This window comes from Chinchilla lanigera, unplaced genomic scaffold (genome assembly GCF_000276665.1).
Source record: "Chinchilla lanigera isolate Chin_1 unplaced genomic scaffold, ChiLan1.0 scaffold00094, whole genome shotgun sequence".
In the NCBI taxonomy this organism is placed as follows: domain Eukaryota; kingdom Metazoa; phylum Chordata; class Mammalia; order Rodentia; family Chinchillidae; genus Chinchilla; species Chinchilla lanigera.
In genome coordinates this window covers 4,892,745-4,910,214 of record NW_004955495.1, presented here as the reverse complement: position 1 = coordinate 4,910,214, position 17,470 = coordinate 4,892,745, and the positions used below count along the sequence as shown (strand labels likewise).

Genomic DNA, 17,470 nt, shown 5'->3' with positions numbered 1-17,470 from the left:
ACATTTGAGGCAGCCGTGCTCTGGGGGCATCCCGGGCACAGCAGGTGCCCAGCAATGTCCCCAGCCTCTGCGCCGCGCACCACGCACAACAACCACAGATGCCCCCGAGCAGGAGGAGGACAGGAGTTTGAATAACTGCCTGGGAAAAAGTCACGCACGTCACTCCTGCATCGCGGCTGGGGCCAGACGGCAGTTACTCCACAAGAGTTTGGCAATTTCTTAACAGCAACCAAAAAAACAAGCATCTACCCCGTGACCCGGCAGCCCAGAGTCTCCCCCACTGGGCCCCTCCCGTGTGCTGTGTTACATGCGGCTCCCCAGGTGCACACCCGTCGGGGCCCTTGCTCCTGCAGGCTCTTGGAGCTGGGGCCCCGGCGCTCTGTGACCCCGGCGCTCTGTGACCCCAGCTGCAGTCCGGGTGCAACTTGTTCCCGGCAGCCCGTTCCCCCCACCCCGGAGCCTCCTTCTCTCCAAACTGCAGTTGGGGTTTGTTTGGGCCTGGACTCCGTCCTCTGTAAACACCGCCCGCTCCTCTTGTTTCTGAACACCGTGTGCTGAGGGCTGCTGCGCCCCGCCCTTCGCGATCGTCTCCCGCAGAATCTGGCTGCAGATTTTTGTTGTTTGGGGTTTTTTTTCCCCTTGACTTTTTTTAGTGCCAGGCGGCAGCAAGGGTGGGATTGCAGGGCCCGGGAGGAGAGAATCCGGAGCTCTGGCAGCCTGCCGTAAAGCTTCTGGTCCAGGAAGTTTGTTTTTGTTTCTGTTTTCTTTTCATGCTGGGGATTGAATTCAGGCCTTCGCATGGAGCTGCATCCCCAGCGCTTCTCTTAAATTTTTTTTTTTTTATTTTGAGACAGGGTCTCACTAAGTTGTACAGAATGGGTTCCAACCTTGGATCCTCCTGCCTCAGCCTCCTAGAGTGCTGAGATGACAGGCGTGTGCTACTACACCTGGCTTTCTGGAAGTTTTAAAGGCAGAGGAAGGCAGTATCAGTTCTGTCTAAAGACAAGGATTTGCTGTTGCTGTCTGTTCCCCCAGTTCACATGCCCAAGGCTACCGTGCAAGTCTTGGTTATTCTTAGATGGGGAGGCCACCTTAGTGCACAGCTGCTGGAGCCCCACCCGCTGGAATTCGTGGATGCCAACTTCTTGTGCCAGGATAGGGGTTGCATGCTGCACTTAGAGCCTGTTTACAGCAACCTACATCTCAGGCTGGCCCATGAGACCCATCTACTCCTACCCCAGCCTTGTGTATCAGCTAGCATGCTGCGTAACAAACTTGGCAAGCCCATTAGCTTCAAATAATGCCTGAACCTGAGGGAGCTCACAGTTCTGCAGGTCTGGAGTCACCACGCTGACATGGAAATGGGAGCCTGCCTGTTGTCCTACTCAGAGCGTGATGTCTTCCAGCTTCATTCAGATTGTTTGAGAATGTGCTTCCTCAAAGCTTTAGTACCGAAGTACTAAAGTAGTAGTTTAGTACTTTAGCCCTTTGCAGGCCATCAGTTCCTTTTTTTTTTTTTTTTTTTTGTCTTTTTGAGACAGGGTCTTGCTATGCAATTCAGGCTGGCCTTGAACTCACTTTGAAGCCCAGGCTGGTCTCGAACTCGAAATGATCCTCTGCCTCAGCCTCCTGAGTGCTGGGATTACAGGCATGCACCACCACGCCCAGCTGGCCATCAGTTCTTCAAGGGCTCCTTCCTATTCCTGGGCATGCACCCTTCATCCTCAAAGCCAACCATGAGAAACTGGGGTAAAATCCCTTCCTTATCCTTTCTTCAGGAGGGGATCACCTGATTAGGTCAGGCTCACCCCAAGGGAATCTTAAAAGTCAGGCCTGCCACTAAGCTATCCCCAGCCCACCCAGGGACAGGTCTTGCCCACGTTCATGGAGAAAAGGGGTCACGCAAGGTCACAGTGCTCACCCTGGACTTCACCAAACACCTTGGTGCGCCAGCTCTGCCGTGAGCCCATGTTGTGACCCCTCACTGGGAGCTGGGAAAGGCTGAATGTGACATAACTGGGTGAGAGACGCCAAGCAGTCCCCAGGAAAGGCAGGGCCCCTGTCCCTGGCCAAACATGGCTGCTCTGGACAAGCAGGACGGGGCCGAGTGAGCAAACCACAGGGGAAACCACAGCCCTGTCCCCCGGGCAGAGCCCCGTTTTCCTACGTAGCAAATCTCCAGAAGAAGGATTGATGGAGGCTCAGTGTCCTACTCCAGAAGTGACTCAGGCCAGGGTGACCCTGCTCCCAGGAGACACTGGGTGACATGGGGACACGTGTGGCTGTCACCTGAGGGAGCTCCCAGCATGGAGCAGGCAGCGCCCAGGGACACCGCGGCACCTGCAGCACCCAGGACGCCCCAGAGTGCGCCTGACCCCAGCGTGCCCAGAGCCCGGGGGAGCCCTGCTCTAGTCTCCTGTCCCACTATGGCCTCTGAAGCCGCCCAGAGCATCCAGAGAGCCGGTCAGAGAGAGCCCAGCCCCGGAGCCTGGCTTCCTGCCTCAGGCTCCTCCCGTACGTCAGCCTGCGACCCTGGGAGTTTGCCTGGGGTGGGCTCCGGAAGCTTCATGGCAGAGCCCCGAGCTGGGGCGTCCCCGAGCCGGCGCCAGCCCCTCCCCAGCCTGGACCAGGAAGGTGCTCGGCAAACAAGGCCGGTGCTCAGCAGCTGCTTGGTGTGTAGAACAGCGGTCCTCCTGCCTCAGCCTCCAGAGCGCTGGGATGACAGGCGTGCAGCACCGTGCCTGGCTAGACTTGCCACCTTTTAAGCCAGGCCGACCCTCTGCCCCACCCGCTTCAGGCCACCGGGCCCACAAGGCACCGTGGGGCGCGCATTCCTCGCATTGCTGTCCTTTGACACGGCCCCTGCTGGCTCCCGCAGCGCAGCGCAGCACTGGGCTCTGTCTGTGTCTTCGGCCGGCAGCGGCACTTTCTCAGCTATGAGAACAATGTCTGGAATTCAGGGGGATCACCGGCATTTTTCCGTCTTGCTGTCATTCTCTGCGTAGAGTGGGAAAACACCTCCCGGCCTCGGCATCACAGCCCCAAAAAGGAGACGTTTGTTCCTGCAGAAAGCCGTGCAGCTCCTGGCCTGCAAGCCGGGAAGGCCGGAGCTTCTCTGGGCCCGGCCGCAGAGCCCCGGTGCCCGAAGACTCGGACGCCGCCCCAGGGCTGCCGCCTGCTGTTGGCCCCGTGCCCCAGGTGCCTACGATCAGCCCAACCCCGCGGGGCCCTGGGGACCCAGCCGCCAGGTCCCTACCCGCTGGGCAGTGGGGCCCCAGGCTGTGCTGGGAATCCCTCTTTTCTTTCTATTAATACACATGTGCAGTACGAGTGGGGGCACATGTCATTACTCTCATCCTCCTTCCTCCCCTGCCTCTCCCCCCCTCCGTTTCTTGGTCCCCGTCCCATCTGCAAAAAGTCTGTGTCCCCGTTTCCTATTGTCTATCTTTTGTTGTTGTGTTTTTTTAATGTATTTATACTTTGGGCTTCTCATACAAGAGAAACCGTGTGATAGTTAAATCTGTGCCTCTGACTTACTTGACTTAACTAAATAGCCCCAAGGTCCACCCATTTTCCTACCAAGGACTCAAATGTATCATTCTTTATGGCAGAGTAGTACTCCATTGTGTGTAAACAACACCCTTTCTTTACCCATGTGTCTGCACATGAATCTCTAGGCCGAGGCCAAGGTTCAGCTCTTAGGAATTGTGCGGCTCTAAACACGGATGTGCGTGAATCGCTGTGATGTGCTGCCTTTAACCCTTTCAGGAGGAGCCCTGGGAGGGGAGCAGCCAGGCTGAGTGGACTTCCGAGCTTTAGCGTTTGTGCACATCCCTGCTGATGTGCACAGCTGTGCAAGTCTAGCCAGGCACTCATCCCTGCTGAGTGGACTTCCGAGCTTTAGCGTTTGTGCACATCCCCACCAGCAGTGGAGGAGCGGTAGGCCTGCACCTGGCACCCCGCACCCCAGGTAGACGAATCTTGCCAAGCCCCAGAATTTGACTGACCCCTGACAACCTGTCCTTCCACCCCGGGGCTGCGCTCTGATCTGCAGGCAGAAGCAGGACTCGGCCACCACGAAATGTAAACCTGAATTTCATGAAGGAAGTGAACTTATAGGGGCCCTTACAGGAGCCCCCCTACCCAGTGCCTTCCAGGGACGAAGGACCTTGTCAAGCCCTGGGGGCAGTCGCATCAGAAGCCGGCAGGAGCCAGGCGTGGTGGCGCACTCCTGCAATCCCAGCACTTGGGAGGCTGAGGCAGGAAGATCGCTGTGAGTTCAAGGCCAGCCTGGGCTACATAGCGAGACCCTGTCTCAAAAAAAAACAAAAGCAACAAAGGAAAATGGCAGAACCCCCCCAACCCCAAGTCCTTGGGAAAAAGTTCCAGGGGCTCACAGACCCGTGGTATTGCGTGCAAACACAGGATGGGAATGTGGCTGAGGCTGTGGATGGATCTTGCCGGGTTCCTGCTGACCCTGGCCATGAACTACCCTGCTCTAGTTCTCACTTTTCAGGCCTGGGGCATCTGCTGAGGCCTCCCAGGGGAAGGTCCTTCCTGAGGAGAGAGGTGGCCGAGGATCCGGGGGCCTGGGAGTTAGGACCCTCGCAGAGCAGAGTACCCAACAGCCCCTCGGTGACTCCCCTAAGCCCACTGCCAGATCAGACAGGGCAGTGGGCGGGTGGAGGGCCACCCCACACGGCCCCGCCTGGCCCTGGGACAGTGCAGACGGGAATTGAGCAAGGCTGTGAGGGGGCATTTCCTTAGCCCGGCACGGTGGCACCGCCTGATACCCAGCTACCCACAAGGCTAAGGCAGAGGATCGCAGGTTTGAGCCCAGCCTGGGAAACTTAGCGACTCAGTGAGACCCTGTCTCCAAATAAAAAGGCTGCGGCTGGGAGGGAGCTCAGCGTTCCTAGGGTTCGGTCCCCAGCACCGCGAAGGGCATAGTGTTGGTATTATTCCTGCTTTTTGTTTTTTGTTTTTTTTTAATCCACTCCTGCAACCCTATTGCTGAATGACCCTGAACGTACCCTGTCTGATTCAGGGCTTCAGTTTCCCTCTTTGCAAAATGAACTTTTTTTTTTTTTTGTCTTTTCGCGACAGGGTTTTACTGTGCAGTTCAGGCTGGCTTGAGCTCACTTTGTAGCCCAGGCTGGCCTCGAACTCACCACAATCTTCTTGCCTCAGCTTCCCAAGTGCTGGGATTACAAGTGTGTACCACCACATCTGGCTAAAATGGACTTAAAGTAGAGTAAAAACCACTGTCTTCTAAATAGTAGGAGATGCTGGCCATTCCATAGCTCGGGGGCTGCCAGAATTTATTTCTAAGCCCCACGGTCCTCTTTAGAATGTAGGAAGATCACTGTAAGTTTAAGGCCAGCCTCAGTGTATAGCAAGACCTTGTCTCAAAAAAAAAAAGTTTATTTAAAATGAGGTGCCGTGGTATATGCCTCTTGTCCCAACTACTTGGGAGGCTGAAGCACAAGGATCCCTTGAGCTTAGGAATTCAAGGCCATTCAGGACACAGAATATTTCCATAAGCATCCTATAATGTGTACCTTTAGTGCCTGGCTTCTTTTGCTTCACAAAATGTTTTTGGGATTCATACATATTGCTTCATCTATCATGAGTTTGTTCTTTTTTATTGCACAGTAATATTCCATTGCACACATCAGCACTGTTTATTTGAGCATTGTCTTGTTGACAGGCACTTGGGTTGTCTCCAGGTTCTGTGGTCATGCACAAAGACTTATGAACATCCTGTACAAGTCCTTTTGTGTAGCTGTGTTTTTATTTACCTCGGTAAATACTGTGGGAGTGGCGATGCTGGGTCATAGGGTAGGTATGCGCGTTGCCTTCTATGAAATGGCTAAACTGACTCCCACAGTGGCTGTGCCATTTCATATCCCATCAGTACTGCAGGAGGCTTCTGGGTTTCCGACACCCTCCCCAGTAGTTAATGGTGTCCGTCTTTTTTATTTTTAGCATTCTAGTGGTTAGGAAGCAGGCTCTTGTTCTGATTGTAGTTTGTTTTCCCCTCAGAACTAACCACTGTGCACTCTTCACATGTCTGTTGAACAGTTCTCTGCCAGTTTGTAAGGTATTCATCCTGCCTGAGGTTCGAGAGCTCCTGGAATCTCGGGTTGGAAGAATTTCTGTGAGGTGGTTCTGCCCCTTCTCTCCTTCCCTCTTCCAGGGTTTCAGTGGTCCAGGAACTAGACCCATGAAGGCCATCTCTCTTTTACCCCACGCCTTGTAGTTTCTTCCCTGCTGTGTCTTCATCTGCATTCTGGATATTTCCCTCTGCTACTTCCATTTCTTCTATTGAGTTCTTACATTTCAGATGTTATATTTTTCAGATATTTACATACTGCCCAGAACCAAGGGTTCCTTTTTTTTCTTTAATGTTACCAATTTGCTGGCAAAAGTATAAACTCATCTTTTTATCTTCTCTCACACAGTTCACACAATTATTGTAAAGTCTTTGTCAGCAGTGGTGCACGGAACCCCATGCTGGGGGTGCTGTCTGAATTGCCTGTTTTTTCTGCTAATTTTCATTCTTGTGGTCTTGTCCCCATGTATGCCTGGTTATTTTTCATTTGGAGCCCGGTACTGTATTTGAAGGTTTGTGTACAGAAATAACCTGAGGCCTGGGATGATGCTGTTTCCCTCCAGAGAGGGCTTATGTTTATTTCTGCTCAGAATCTAGAGCTTACAATCACCTCAGTCCGGTAGCAGGGATTCAGATTTTTCAAAACTCAGCTGAAGTCCTTGTGGTGGCATCTGCGCCCTATTTACCCCTTATCCTGCTGCAGTGCTAGTTCATCCCAGCTCTCACCGAGGGGGCCTTTGCCGAGCTCTCTCCCCTCCGCGGGTCCTGTCCCCCGCCTTCCCTGTAGCCTGATGAGGTTGACAGAAATAAGACAGCGCTGCGAAATCATCCACCTTGGGAGAAAGTAGCCCCAAAGTCAGACTCGATGCCGGGGCAGCCGTCGTCCCCCAAGTCCTGCCTGGCGTCCCGTCACCACCCCGGTGTCCTCCTGCAGCCCCAGCAGAGCTTTGCTCTTCTGTTCAGCTTCTCTGATTGCGCCCAGCAGAGGACTTTGACATTATCAGCTGATGGCTGTTGTGCAAGGCGGAATTCAAAGACAGCGAGTTTTGTCCAAAGTTCAGGTGGCTTAGGAGGGGATCTTTGGTGTAGATCAGCTCCCTCTCAGAGCCACAGACTTGCCCGCAGCCTTCAGCGTGACCCCCTTGCTTTCGCTTGCCGGAGCCAAGACCCGAGTTGGGAGCAGAGTCGGGATTTCGTCTCAGGTTGTCCATTTTTGGAAACAGGCCATCCTCCACCTTCGGGGACTGGCAGTGACCTTCACCCCTGGAACGAGGTCCCTGGGATGACCTCAGCTCTCTCCCGGACCTGAATGTTCTGTGGAGCCGGTTTACGCAACTCAGGTTCACCAAAGGACTTTTGCTTCTAATCGTGGCCAGGCGGGCCACGGCAGTGACCCCGTGTGACTAATGGTCACAGGCGCTCAGCACCGACAGCGGAGCTTGGAGCGGTCGCGCCTCCACCTTTCTTGTGTGGCCCAGGCCGGGGCAGGATCGGCTTCAGTGTATGCACTGAGTCGGATGGCGCAGGAGTGGGGGCAGTTAGGATGCCTGGTGTCTGGCCTTACTGCTAATTTCGTCCATTCTGATCCATAAGCCGATCAGCTGTCTGCTCCGCCCCGGTCAGGCCAGGTGGGCTGTGGCGATCCGGGCTGCCCTGCGGCGCGGCAGGGCAGGGGCGTGGCTGTGGGGAAAGCGCAGAGGGTTCTCAATGGCTTCCAGCAAACCGGCCCTTCCACATTCGCCGGGTGCAGTGTGTTCTGCGCCTTCTGCCCCAGCAGCTGTGTTTGTGTTTGGCAGTCACCAACCGGTCCCTGAAAGAGGGCGCTCTCCCTCTCGTGCTGCTGGTTTTGGGGACCCTCACTCCCAGGCAGGACGGGAGATGTCCCCAGGGCCCAGCGCCGAGGCCTGGAAGGTGCTTCGGATGCTGATAAGACTGACCCGTTTCGAAACCAGCTTCTGTTTTTCCTCAGTGCCTGCGCTTGGGGCACGAGGTCAGCCAGGTTCAAACCCTTTGCATTTCACCTGCAAACCTCTTTCAGGCAGCTCTGCCTGATAAGGGAGTTCAGCAAGGCCTCGGACTTTGCCCCAGTGGGACAGTGTTGCGGCTGTCACAGCGGAGGGAGGGCCTCTCCGGGCCAGGGACGCTGCTCAGCACCTTGCAGTGCCCAGGACGCCCCAGCCAGGGAACAGAGTGGCCCTGAGGTCCACCACTCCCCTGTTGGCCAAGGACTGCGAGCACAAGTGTGGCCTTGAGGGTCCCCCGGCAGGGCAGGGTCAGCCCTGGACATCGGATCCCTCCGCTGTCCACCACCAACTTTGTCCTGCTTTCTCGGCAGCCCAGCTTTCCACGCCAGCAGCTGGGGGCAGGCCCTCGGCAGGAGGCACTCCTGAGGACGGGAGGACGGGAGGCGCAGCCACACTCGGCGTCCTGTGGTGGTGTTCCAAGTCACAACACTGTCAGCTTTGGGGAGGCAGTGAGGGGTGCAGAGGGCCTCTGGGCTATTTTTGAAACTGCTCATGAGTCTATAATTACTTTAAAGTTAAATGAAATGGTAAGCCGGGCGTGGTGGTGCGTGCTTGTAATCCCAGCTCTCAGGAGGCTGAGGCAGGAGTACAGGGAGTTAGAGGCCAGCCTGGGCTATATGGTGAGTTCAAAGCCATTTCGAACTAGATAGCAAGACCCTGTCTCAAAAAAAAAAAAACAAACAAAAAAAACAAAAAACTACAATGGTAAAATTTAAACTTATATAATAAATTATATAAGCATATAATGAATACACATATTTAAATATAAATACATCACAAATATAAATGAGTACAAGGCCAGGTGTGGCGGCGCACACCTGTAATCCCAGCACCCAGGAGGCTGAGGCAGGAGGATGGTTGTGAGTTTGAGACCAGCCTGGGCTACATAAGTGAGCTCCAGGCCAGCCTGAACTGCATAGCGAGACCCTGTCTCAAAAAAGACAAAGAAAAAAAAGAAATGAATACAAAATTAATAACCAGACCTGAACAGAGGTGGTGACACATGCCTGTCATCCCAGCACTCTAGGCGGCTGAGGCAGGAGGATCCTATGTAAGCCTGGGCAACTTAGCAAGGTCCTGTCTCAAAATAAAAAGTAGAAAGGGTTGCACTTATAGCTCAGTGTGAAGGCCATGCACTGCTGAACAAACAAACAGAACCATCTCATGTTTTATATGTCTCTGCTGAGAATACAAAACAGTGCAGTTGTTTGGAAAACTGGGACTGGCAGGCACCTTGTAACACCCGCTGAACTGAGTCAGCGCGGTGCTGGGTGTGGAGAGCGCACCTGAGGGCTGCTGCCGACAACATAAAAAGGGGAGCTGGAGAGGAAGGGCTGGTTTGTTGGTTCTGGAGGAGCTGGTCACGCTGGCTCTCCTGATATAGTCCCGGCTGTCCTCATTGTCGGAGGAGCTCGGGACCTCACTGTGGCTGGGCATGGCTGTGATACTTTTCCGGGGAGCTCTGGTCCTTACTTTGAACATTGCTTCCTGGCTCCGGTGCAGACCCCTCAGCCTGCTGGCACAGATCCTTCAGCCCTCTGGCGCAGACTTTCTAGCTTCCACCACTGACCTCTGGGCGTTCCCAGTGCAGATCCCTGAAAGACTTGCACAAGACATTGTCGTGGGCTCTAGGTCTTCAGTTGGACTCATGCGGGACATTGCTGTGGGATCCAGGCCGTCAGCTGGATTCCTTGGGTCTTTAGTGTGTGGACAGATTTCCCACCCTCTTTGTATTTGGCTCTTTGGGTGACTATTATAAAATAATCCTATAAGCAGAGTATGGTGGTGCCTGCCTGTAATCCCAGCACCCGGGAGGCTGAGGCAGGAGGATCACTGTGAGTTTGAGACCAGCCTGGGTTACAAAGTGAGCTCATAGTCAGCCTGAACTGCATAGCGAGACCCTGTCACAAAAGACAATAAATAAATTAATTAATTAATAATAATAAAATAATCCCATAAATTATGTGTCCTGTACTGTTTCCTTTACAAACCCTGACTACAACACTGGAAAAGTATTTAACTTATAAAGTTACACTAATGAAGTTAACTTATAAAGTAAACATACACCTGCCCTAGGAGCTACAGGTCTCACATCAGAGAATTCACCCCAAAGACATGGAGATCTGTGTTCCTACCAAACCCGCACCTGAGTGTTTATTGCAGCTTTATTCATAATCTCTGGAAGCTGGGAGCAACCCACGTGAGACCCTCTTGGTGGGTATTGTTTGTTCTCTGCAGTTTTAGTTACTACTTATTTGTTTGTTTGATACAGGGCCTCAGCATTTGGGATGGGCCTTGATGTGACCCAGGCTGGCCTTTAACTTACAGCAATCCTCCTGCCTCAGCCTCCTGAGTGCTAGAATGACAGGTGGCCTGGCTTCATTATTTATTGTTTCTAATGGTTGCATAATGTCCTGTCAGGAAGATACCCTGCTGGATTAGTTGCCTTCTGTTTCACAATACATTATTTCCATCTAAGTTTTCACTATTGTAAAAAACATCTTTATAAGCTGAGCACAGTGGTGCACACTTATGATCCCAGCACTCAGGAGGCTGAGGCAGGAGGATCACTGTGAGTTCAAGGCCATCTGGACTACACAGGAGATTTGTCTCAAAAAAAGAAAATACAAAACAAAAACAACAACAACAACAAAACAGATTGAGTCTCAGATTGGTTGACAAGACCAAGGAGGTGAGGGTGATTATATCCTGACCCAATTTCCCGGCCACGGGGAACAGTCTTTCTGCAGTTTCACAGGTCACAGGTAAATACAGTTGTAGCCCAGGTGTCCGATGTGCTTCCCACGATGACTAATGAGACTGCTCTTTGCTGACTTTCTTAGTTACCAGTTCAGCGATGTCAGGTTTTTGTTGTTGTTGTTCATTTGTTGGGTTTTTTCCCAAGGCTGGGAATGGAACCCAGCACTGTCCATGAGCGAGCAGGTGCGCACCGCTGGCCACAGCCGCAGCCCTTTCTTGTTTTTCAAGACAGGCTCTTGCTGTATAGTGCAGGCTGCTCCTGAACTAACTAAATAGCCCAGGCTGGCCTCAAACTTGAGGCAATGCTCCTGCCTCAGCCTCCCGAGAGCTGGGATTACTGGCGGGCGCCGCCACACCCGGCGCCACCATGCCCGGCAGCCCCTTTTAATTCTACTTTGAGACAAGGTCTCACTAAATTGCCTGGGCTGGGCTTGAGCTTGCGATCCCGCTGCCTCAGCCTCCTCAGTTGTTGGGACACAGGTGTGCGCCTTCGCCAGGGGCTCGTTCGAATGACTGTTCCAGGAAGTGTTTGAGTTTCTCCTGTTTCTTGCCTTCCGTGTGGGACCCGCAGAAGGTACTAACGCCTTAAAGAGATCGCCTTCCAACGTGCCTGTCAGTCATGCTTCCTGGCTGTTCATTTATCGGTACTTGCCATGAAGTTTGTGGTATTGATGGACAATGGCAGCTCTCAGTCACCCGGATCCCTCTGTGGCTTCGGTCGCTAGGGAACTGCTCTAGGACGGAGAACGCGCAGTCCTGTTTGCCCTAATGTATGCGCTGGGTTTTCATCCCATGGCTCTTTACATGGAGTCGCAACTGAGCGAGGCTCTGGGCCAGAACAGGTGGAGCCGGGGACGCCGCTCCGCACCTTGCAGGGCCCACTGGGCCCCGTGTCTCCGCTCAGCTCTGCTCTGTCTGGCGGTGGTCACACTGTGCCCTGCCGGGTCCCCTCCCCTCCTGTGGCGCAGCGGACCAGGGCACCCCGCAGGACTCAGCTGAGCGCTGGGCGCGGCTCCCCGGCTTTCAGCGTGGGCCTGGCGCAGGGCCTGGCGGCAATTCTAAAAAGCCTCAACCCCGGGTCGTGCCCCGGCCTCTCCAGGCCCGGACCTGCCCCTCGGGAGACTGCAGCTGCGTCAGGAGCCGGCACCAGGCTGGTGCCTCTGCCGTGTGCTCAGGGCCCCACATTTCGCTGGTCCGGGCAGGCCTGGCCCAGTCGGTGTCGGTGCCGTCACGTGGCCCCGCACCCGCGATGGCGAGGAATGTCCCCACTGACTCAGCGCCACCACTGCGTGTTTGGCTGGTGTTGACTCGGCCCTTGGTGGGGGCCTGGCTGGCCTGTGAGTCAGGGCCCTGGCCGCGGCGAGGCACCCGGAAGGGCTGCATGGGGTGCGGGTGACGCAGTGAGTGAGTCACACCTCAGCACGAGCAGGTGCACGTGCACGCACTTACATGCACACACACGTGTACACACACATACACACACAACACACACAACTTGGGCACACACCTACATGCACACATGCATACACATGTGTGCATGGAAACATGCAGAGCTACACGGTGCACATATAAACGCATTCACACGTCCATACAGCACACCACGCCCAAGCACGCGTCTACATGTGTGCAAGGCTATGCTAACACTTGTATGTCTGGGTGTGTGCACACTACAGACATACATGTACCTACGTGTACATACACACACTAGGCATGCATGTCACAGAATTCACACTTAGATACACACAAACAGACACACATGCTCATGCACACGCAGAAAAGCACACATACATGCACAATACACTTGTGCTCAGACACACGTGTGTGCTAACACAGAGAAATGCACATGTGCACACATTTGCATGCTGATGAGAAGACACGCATGTGTGCGCAGACTGCAGAGCCACACATACAAACGCACACGCATGCCGTGTACACCCTTGTACACGCACATCCACGCATGGGCACACAGACACAAAGGCGTGCGCACGCAAACGGGCATGCGGGCCACGCCCACACGCAGAGTGCCCCCAGCTGGCCAGAAGCCTCTGCCGCCGGAGCTGTGCCAGCTGTGGGGACGACGGGGTCCTGGAGTCCTGGGGCCGCCCTCGTGGGCGCGGAGTAGGACCCCTCCACTGGCTTCCAAGGAAAGCAGCCGTGGGGCCGGGCCGTTTGTTCGCCGTCCAGGGCTATATTTAGAGCTGAGTAACTTAGGTATTTAAGTGAGGCCAGGGCGGTTTTCCCCGCGCTGGGTGCAGCGTGGCTGCTTTGAAACTGAGGTTGAATCAGATCCCCGAAGCCCACACGGCCTCGGCTCCGGCGCCCGCCCCGCCCCTCCTGTCCCGGGAAGGCGCTGGATGTCTGCCCGCCTCCCAGGCAGGCGGCGTGGCCAGAGGATTTTTTTTTCTAAACTGAATTTGCGATTGGGACCCTGTAGACTGGCATCCACCGGTAACAAGTACCAGGGACGCTCTGTGTGCCCTTCCTCGGCCCCTCGCAGCGACACTGCCCGAAGCTGGTCGGCGTCGACGCCAGGGTGTCAGGAAGAGCACAGCCACTTCTACTGTGACCTGTGCAGGTTTTTCGTTTGTTTGAGACAGGCTCTTGCTACATTGCCCAGGCTGTGCTGGAACTTGTGGTCCTCCTGCCTCAGCTTCCCAGCACTCCGGGAAGGCCTGCGTGCACACGGGCCCGGCTCCATCTCCCCGGCGGCCCCAGCCTCTCCTTCCCTAAGCCTGGACTGCTCCTCTGCAGGATAAGTGGAACCCTACCCACTGTCAGGACTGGGATCGGGCCGCGCCCTCCGCAGCATTCCCCGGAGATCCATGCATTCCAATTTATGGCCAAGTAGGAATTTTTCCAAAATCTGAACTCTGTCTTTACTTGTCTGCGGCTACCCAGCTCGACCGACTACAAAGCAGACGGCGATGTCATGCGTTAATGACAGACACGAGTGCCGCGTAATTAACCGGCTGAGTGTCTGCCTGGCTGAGATCGGGGCTCCCGGGACTCCAGAGCTGGCTCCCCCGGCCCCCGCGCCGGGCCGGCCCAACCGGCGCCCACCCGCCAGCACCGACCCACGGGCTGGGCGTCTGCCTTGGGGCCGCCTGGGCCCTGCAAGGTGCTGAGCCGCCTGGTGTCCCGGGGAGGGGAAGAATCACCCCAGTTGAGACGCCCTGGGTTAGAATCCATCAAGTAAAAATTGGATGGGAGAAATAGAACTTTTACTGCCTAAAGCAACAGAAAAGATTTGCATAACTCAATTAGAGAAGTCAATTATCATCCCGCACGGCTGGTGGGAATGTGAGATGCGCCAGCCACTCTGCAAACAGTTGGAAACTTTTTTTTCCAACAAGGTCTTGCTACGCAGTACAGGCTGGCCTTGAACTCACTGTGTAGCTCAGGCTGGCCTCGAACTTGCAGCAGTCCTCCTGCCTCAGCCTCCAGAGTGCTAGGATTACAGCTGTGCATCACCATGCTCACTTAAACAATTTCTTTAAACATGCACATGCACGCACACATACACACACACACACATACTACGTGACCAAGTGACTGCATTCCTCAGCATGTATCCCAGAGGAATAAAGAAGTCACATGGCCACACAAATATTAATGGCATCTTTACTTATGATAGACAAAAACTAGAGTGAACTCTTAGGTCTTGAGTAGATTGATTTTTCTCTTTGCAGTATGAGGAATTAAACCCAGGGCCTTTGCACTGAACTGCATCCCTAGGTCTTTTCATTTTTACTTTGAGGTGAGGTCTCAGTAAATTACCCAAGCTGGGCTTGAACTTGCAGTCTCCTGCCTCAGCCTATCAGAGTGCTAAGATGACAGATGTATGCCCCCCATGCCCACCCAGGTGGATGTTTTAACCAACTGAGGTCCTTCTCTTCAGTGGAATACTACTGAGGAATGAAGAAGAGCAAAAATATTGATACATGCAACAGGCTGGGGTAGGTCATCAGTCTCAAGAAGTTATACTCTGTGTGGCTCCATTCTCTTAGCGTTCCTTGAAAGGTGAAACTATGGAAAAGAAGAATCTCTGCATATTTTCCAGAGGTTTGGGACAGGGATGGGGCTGGGGTTCTCGGGAGAAGTTATCACAATGCAACAGGGCATATCCTAGTGTCAGAAAGGTTTCGAACCATGATTAGTTTCTCAGAATGCTGACCACTGCTGGGAAGCCAGTGGTCCCCATAAAGATAATGAGACCCCTCTCCAGCACTACTTGATTTTTGTTCGTTTGTTTGTTTCCAGTACCGAGAATCGAACTCACGACCTTGTGCTTGCCAGGCAGGTGCTGTGCCGCTGAGCTAAATCCCCAGCCCTTCCAGCACTACTTGAAATTGTACATTAAGCCTGGTAGAACACACCTACCATCCCAGCAGTCTGGGAGGCTGAGGCATGAGGATTGCAAGTTCAAGCCCAGCCTCAGCAACTAAGTGACTTAGACAGACCCTGTCTCAAAATAAAATTTAAATAAAAGGGCCCAGATTTAGCCCAGTGCAAAGGCCTTGGGTCCCATCTCCACTACCCCCACCCTAGAGAAAGAGGGAAGTTTATGCACAGACACACAGGAAGGCAGCTGTGTGCAGAGAGGGGTGACACGGCCACAGCTGACCGACAGCTGGAGCCCCAGATGCAGGGCAAGGCCGGAAGGACCCTCCTGGCTCCGCCCCCCAGAGGCAGCGCAGCCCTGCACAGACCTCAGTCTCCCGGCCTCTGGACTCCAGGACTGCGGGTGGGTAAATTCCTGTTGTTTGAAAGCGCTGGTCCCAGAGCCCTGGGACACCAACAGGGACTGTGCACCAAGCACTTCACAGAGCTCCCGAGATCCCAGCTGCCTAAGGGCTGTGACCATGACACACTGGGGCTATTTTGGTTTGGATTTTTTTTTGTTTTGTTTTGTTTTGTCTTTTTAAGACATCATCTCGCTATGCAGTTCAGGCTGGGCTTGGCTCACTTTGTAGCCCAGGCTGACCTCGAACTTGCAACGGTCCTCCTGCCTCAGCCTCCGGAGTGCTGGGATTATAGGCATGTGCCACCATGCCCAGCTGGATTTTTTGTTGTTTTTTTTTTAACTTAGGGTCTTCACAATAAGCTACATCACAGCTTTTTTTTTTTTTTTTTAAATTTTGAGACAGGGTCTCACTAAGTTGCTTAGACTGGGCTTGAACTTGGGATCATCCTGCCTCAGCCTCCCAGAGCACTGGGATGACAGGCGTGTGCTGTCCCAGGAGTCTGTTACCCAGGCCCCTCCCTGCACTGCTTTCCCAAGAAGTCATTCTGAACAGGAAACGAAAGCGAAATTCTTGCTGGGGCCTCTCCTGGGACAGCAGGGTCAAAACCCAGGTCACAGCGCTTGGCTGCCTCGCGGGGAGAGCAGGCCCCTGTCATGTGGGGAAAGGTTTGCTGAGTGAATGAAAGAAATCGGTCCGGGTCCTCCAGCCAAAGGGTGACCCACCTGGCTCCCCAGTGACCTGTGTCAGTGCAGAGACAGCGATTCTCTTCTGGGGACAGTCCTGCTCCCCCAGGAGACTTGGTGACGCGTGGGGACGTGTGTGGCCATCACCCTGGGGGAGCGCCTGGCACGGGGCTCAGCACCCTGCCGTGCCCGGGACACACAGAAAGCCTCACGCCTCCCCCACGCCCCCGCTGTGGAGGGGAAGAGCCCCGACAGGGCGGAGATCAGAGGAAGCCCTGCCGCCTGTCCCCGCCCACCCTGTGCCCCTCACGGGGACACTGGCCGCAGACCCTGTGCCCTGAGCCCTGAGCGGCACGGGGAGGGCCGTGGGGCGACACCGTGCTTAGCCAGGCTCCCTCCCAGCCGGGGGTGCGCACAGTGCAGCCTCTGCCCAGGGGTGGCTTCTCTGTGGGCACAGTCCCGGCACACCCCAGCTGGCTCACGTCCCCCTCACCCCACAGCTCTCTGCACGCCGGGGGCCCAGACTGATGGCCAGCGATGTCAGCCACTAACAATGTAGCGCAGGCCCGGAAGCTCGTGGAGCAGCTGCGGATCGAAGCTGGCATCGAGCGCATCAAGGTGAGCCAGGCCCCGGGGAAAACGGGGGGAGGGAAGACACCGCAGGCGCTCTGCGAATCGGGATGCAGCTGCAGAGGGGAGTTTTGCTGTGTGACCCTGGGCCACTTGCTTGGCCTCTCTGAACCTCCATTTCTCAGCAGAGTGGAGCAGCTGACAGAACAGCTCCATGTCAGGTTCTTGTGCCACAGGCTTCGGGAACACCGTGGGACCCGCGGTCGGGCTGCCCAGACCCCTGCCCTCAGACTAGCGCTTCCTTTCTCCTCTGGTCATCCGCAAAGGGCAGATGACAGGTGACAACAGAAGTTATAGACACGGGAACCTATAGACATAGGAACCAGATGTCTCTGTGGCTACTTTGTATGTGTCTGCAGTATTTGCATTTTTTATAATGCCTGTTTGAGCTTTGCGCTAAAACAGACCAAGGAACGGAACTTCCTGCTCCTGCCACGGGGCAAAGGAGGAAGCACACAGTGAGGCCAAGAGGACCCTAAAGAATAAAGATCTGCGTGACATGAAGTTCACTAT

At 54.6% G+C, this 17,470-nt stretch overlaps 1 protein-coding gene across 1 annotated transcript in view; it reads left to right on the top strand.

Moving 5' to 3' along the window:
* The window catches only part of Gng7 (guanine nucleotide binding protein (G protein), gamma 7), a 106,091-nt gene that overhangs the window by 85,074 nt on the left and 3,547 nt on the right, over window positions 1-17,470 (top strand). Inside the window, exon 4 of the mRNA XM_005405824.2 lies at window positions 16,828-16,945. Coding sequence (XP_005405881.1) covers window positions 16,865-16,945 — 81 coding nt within the window. The 5' untranslated portion in view covers window positions 16,828-16,864. The remainder of the gene's footprint in view (window positions 1-16,827; window positions 16,946-17,470) is intronic.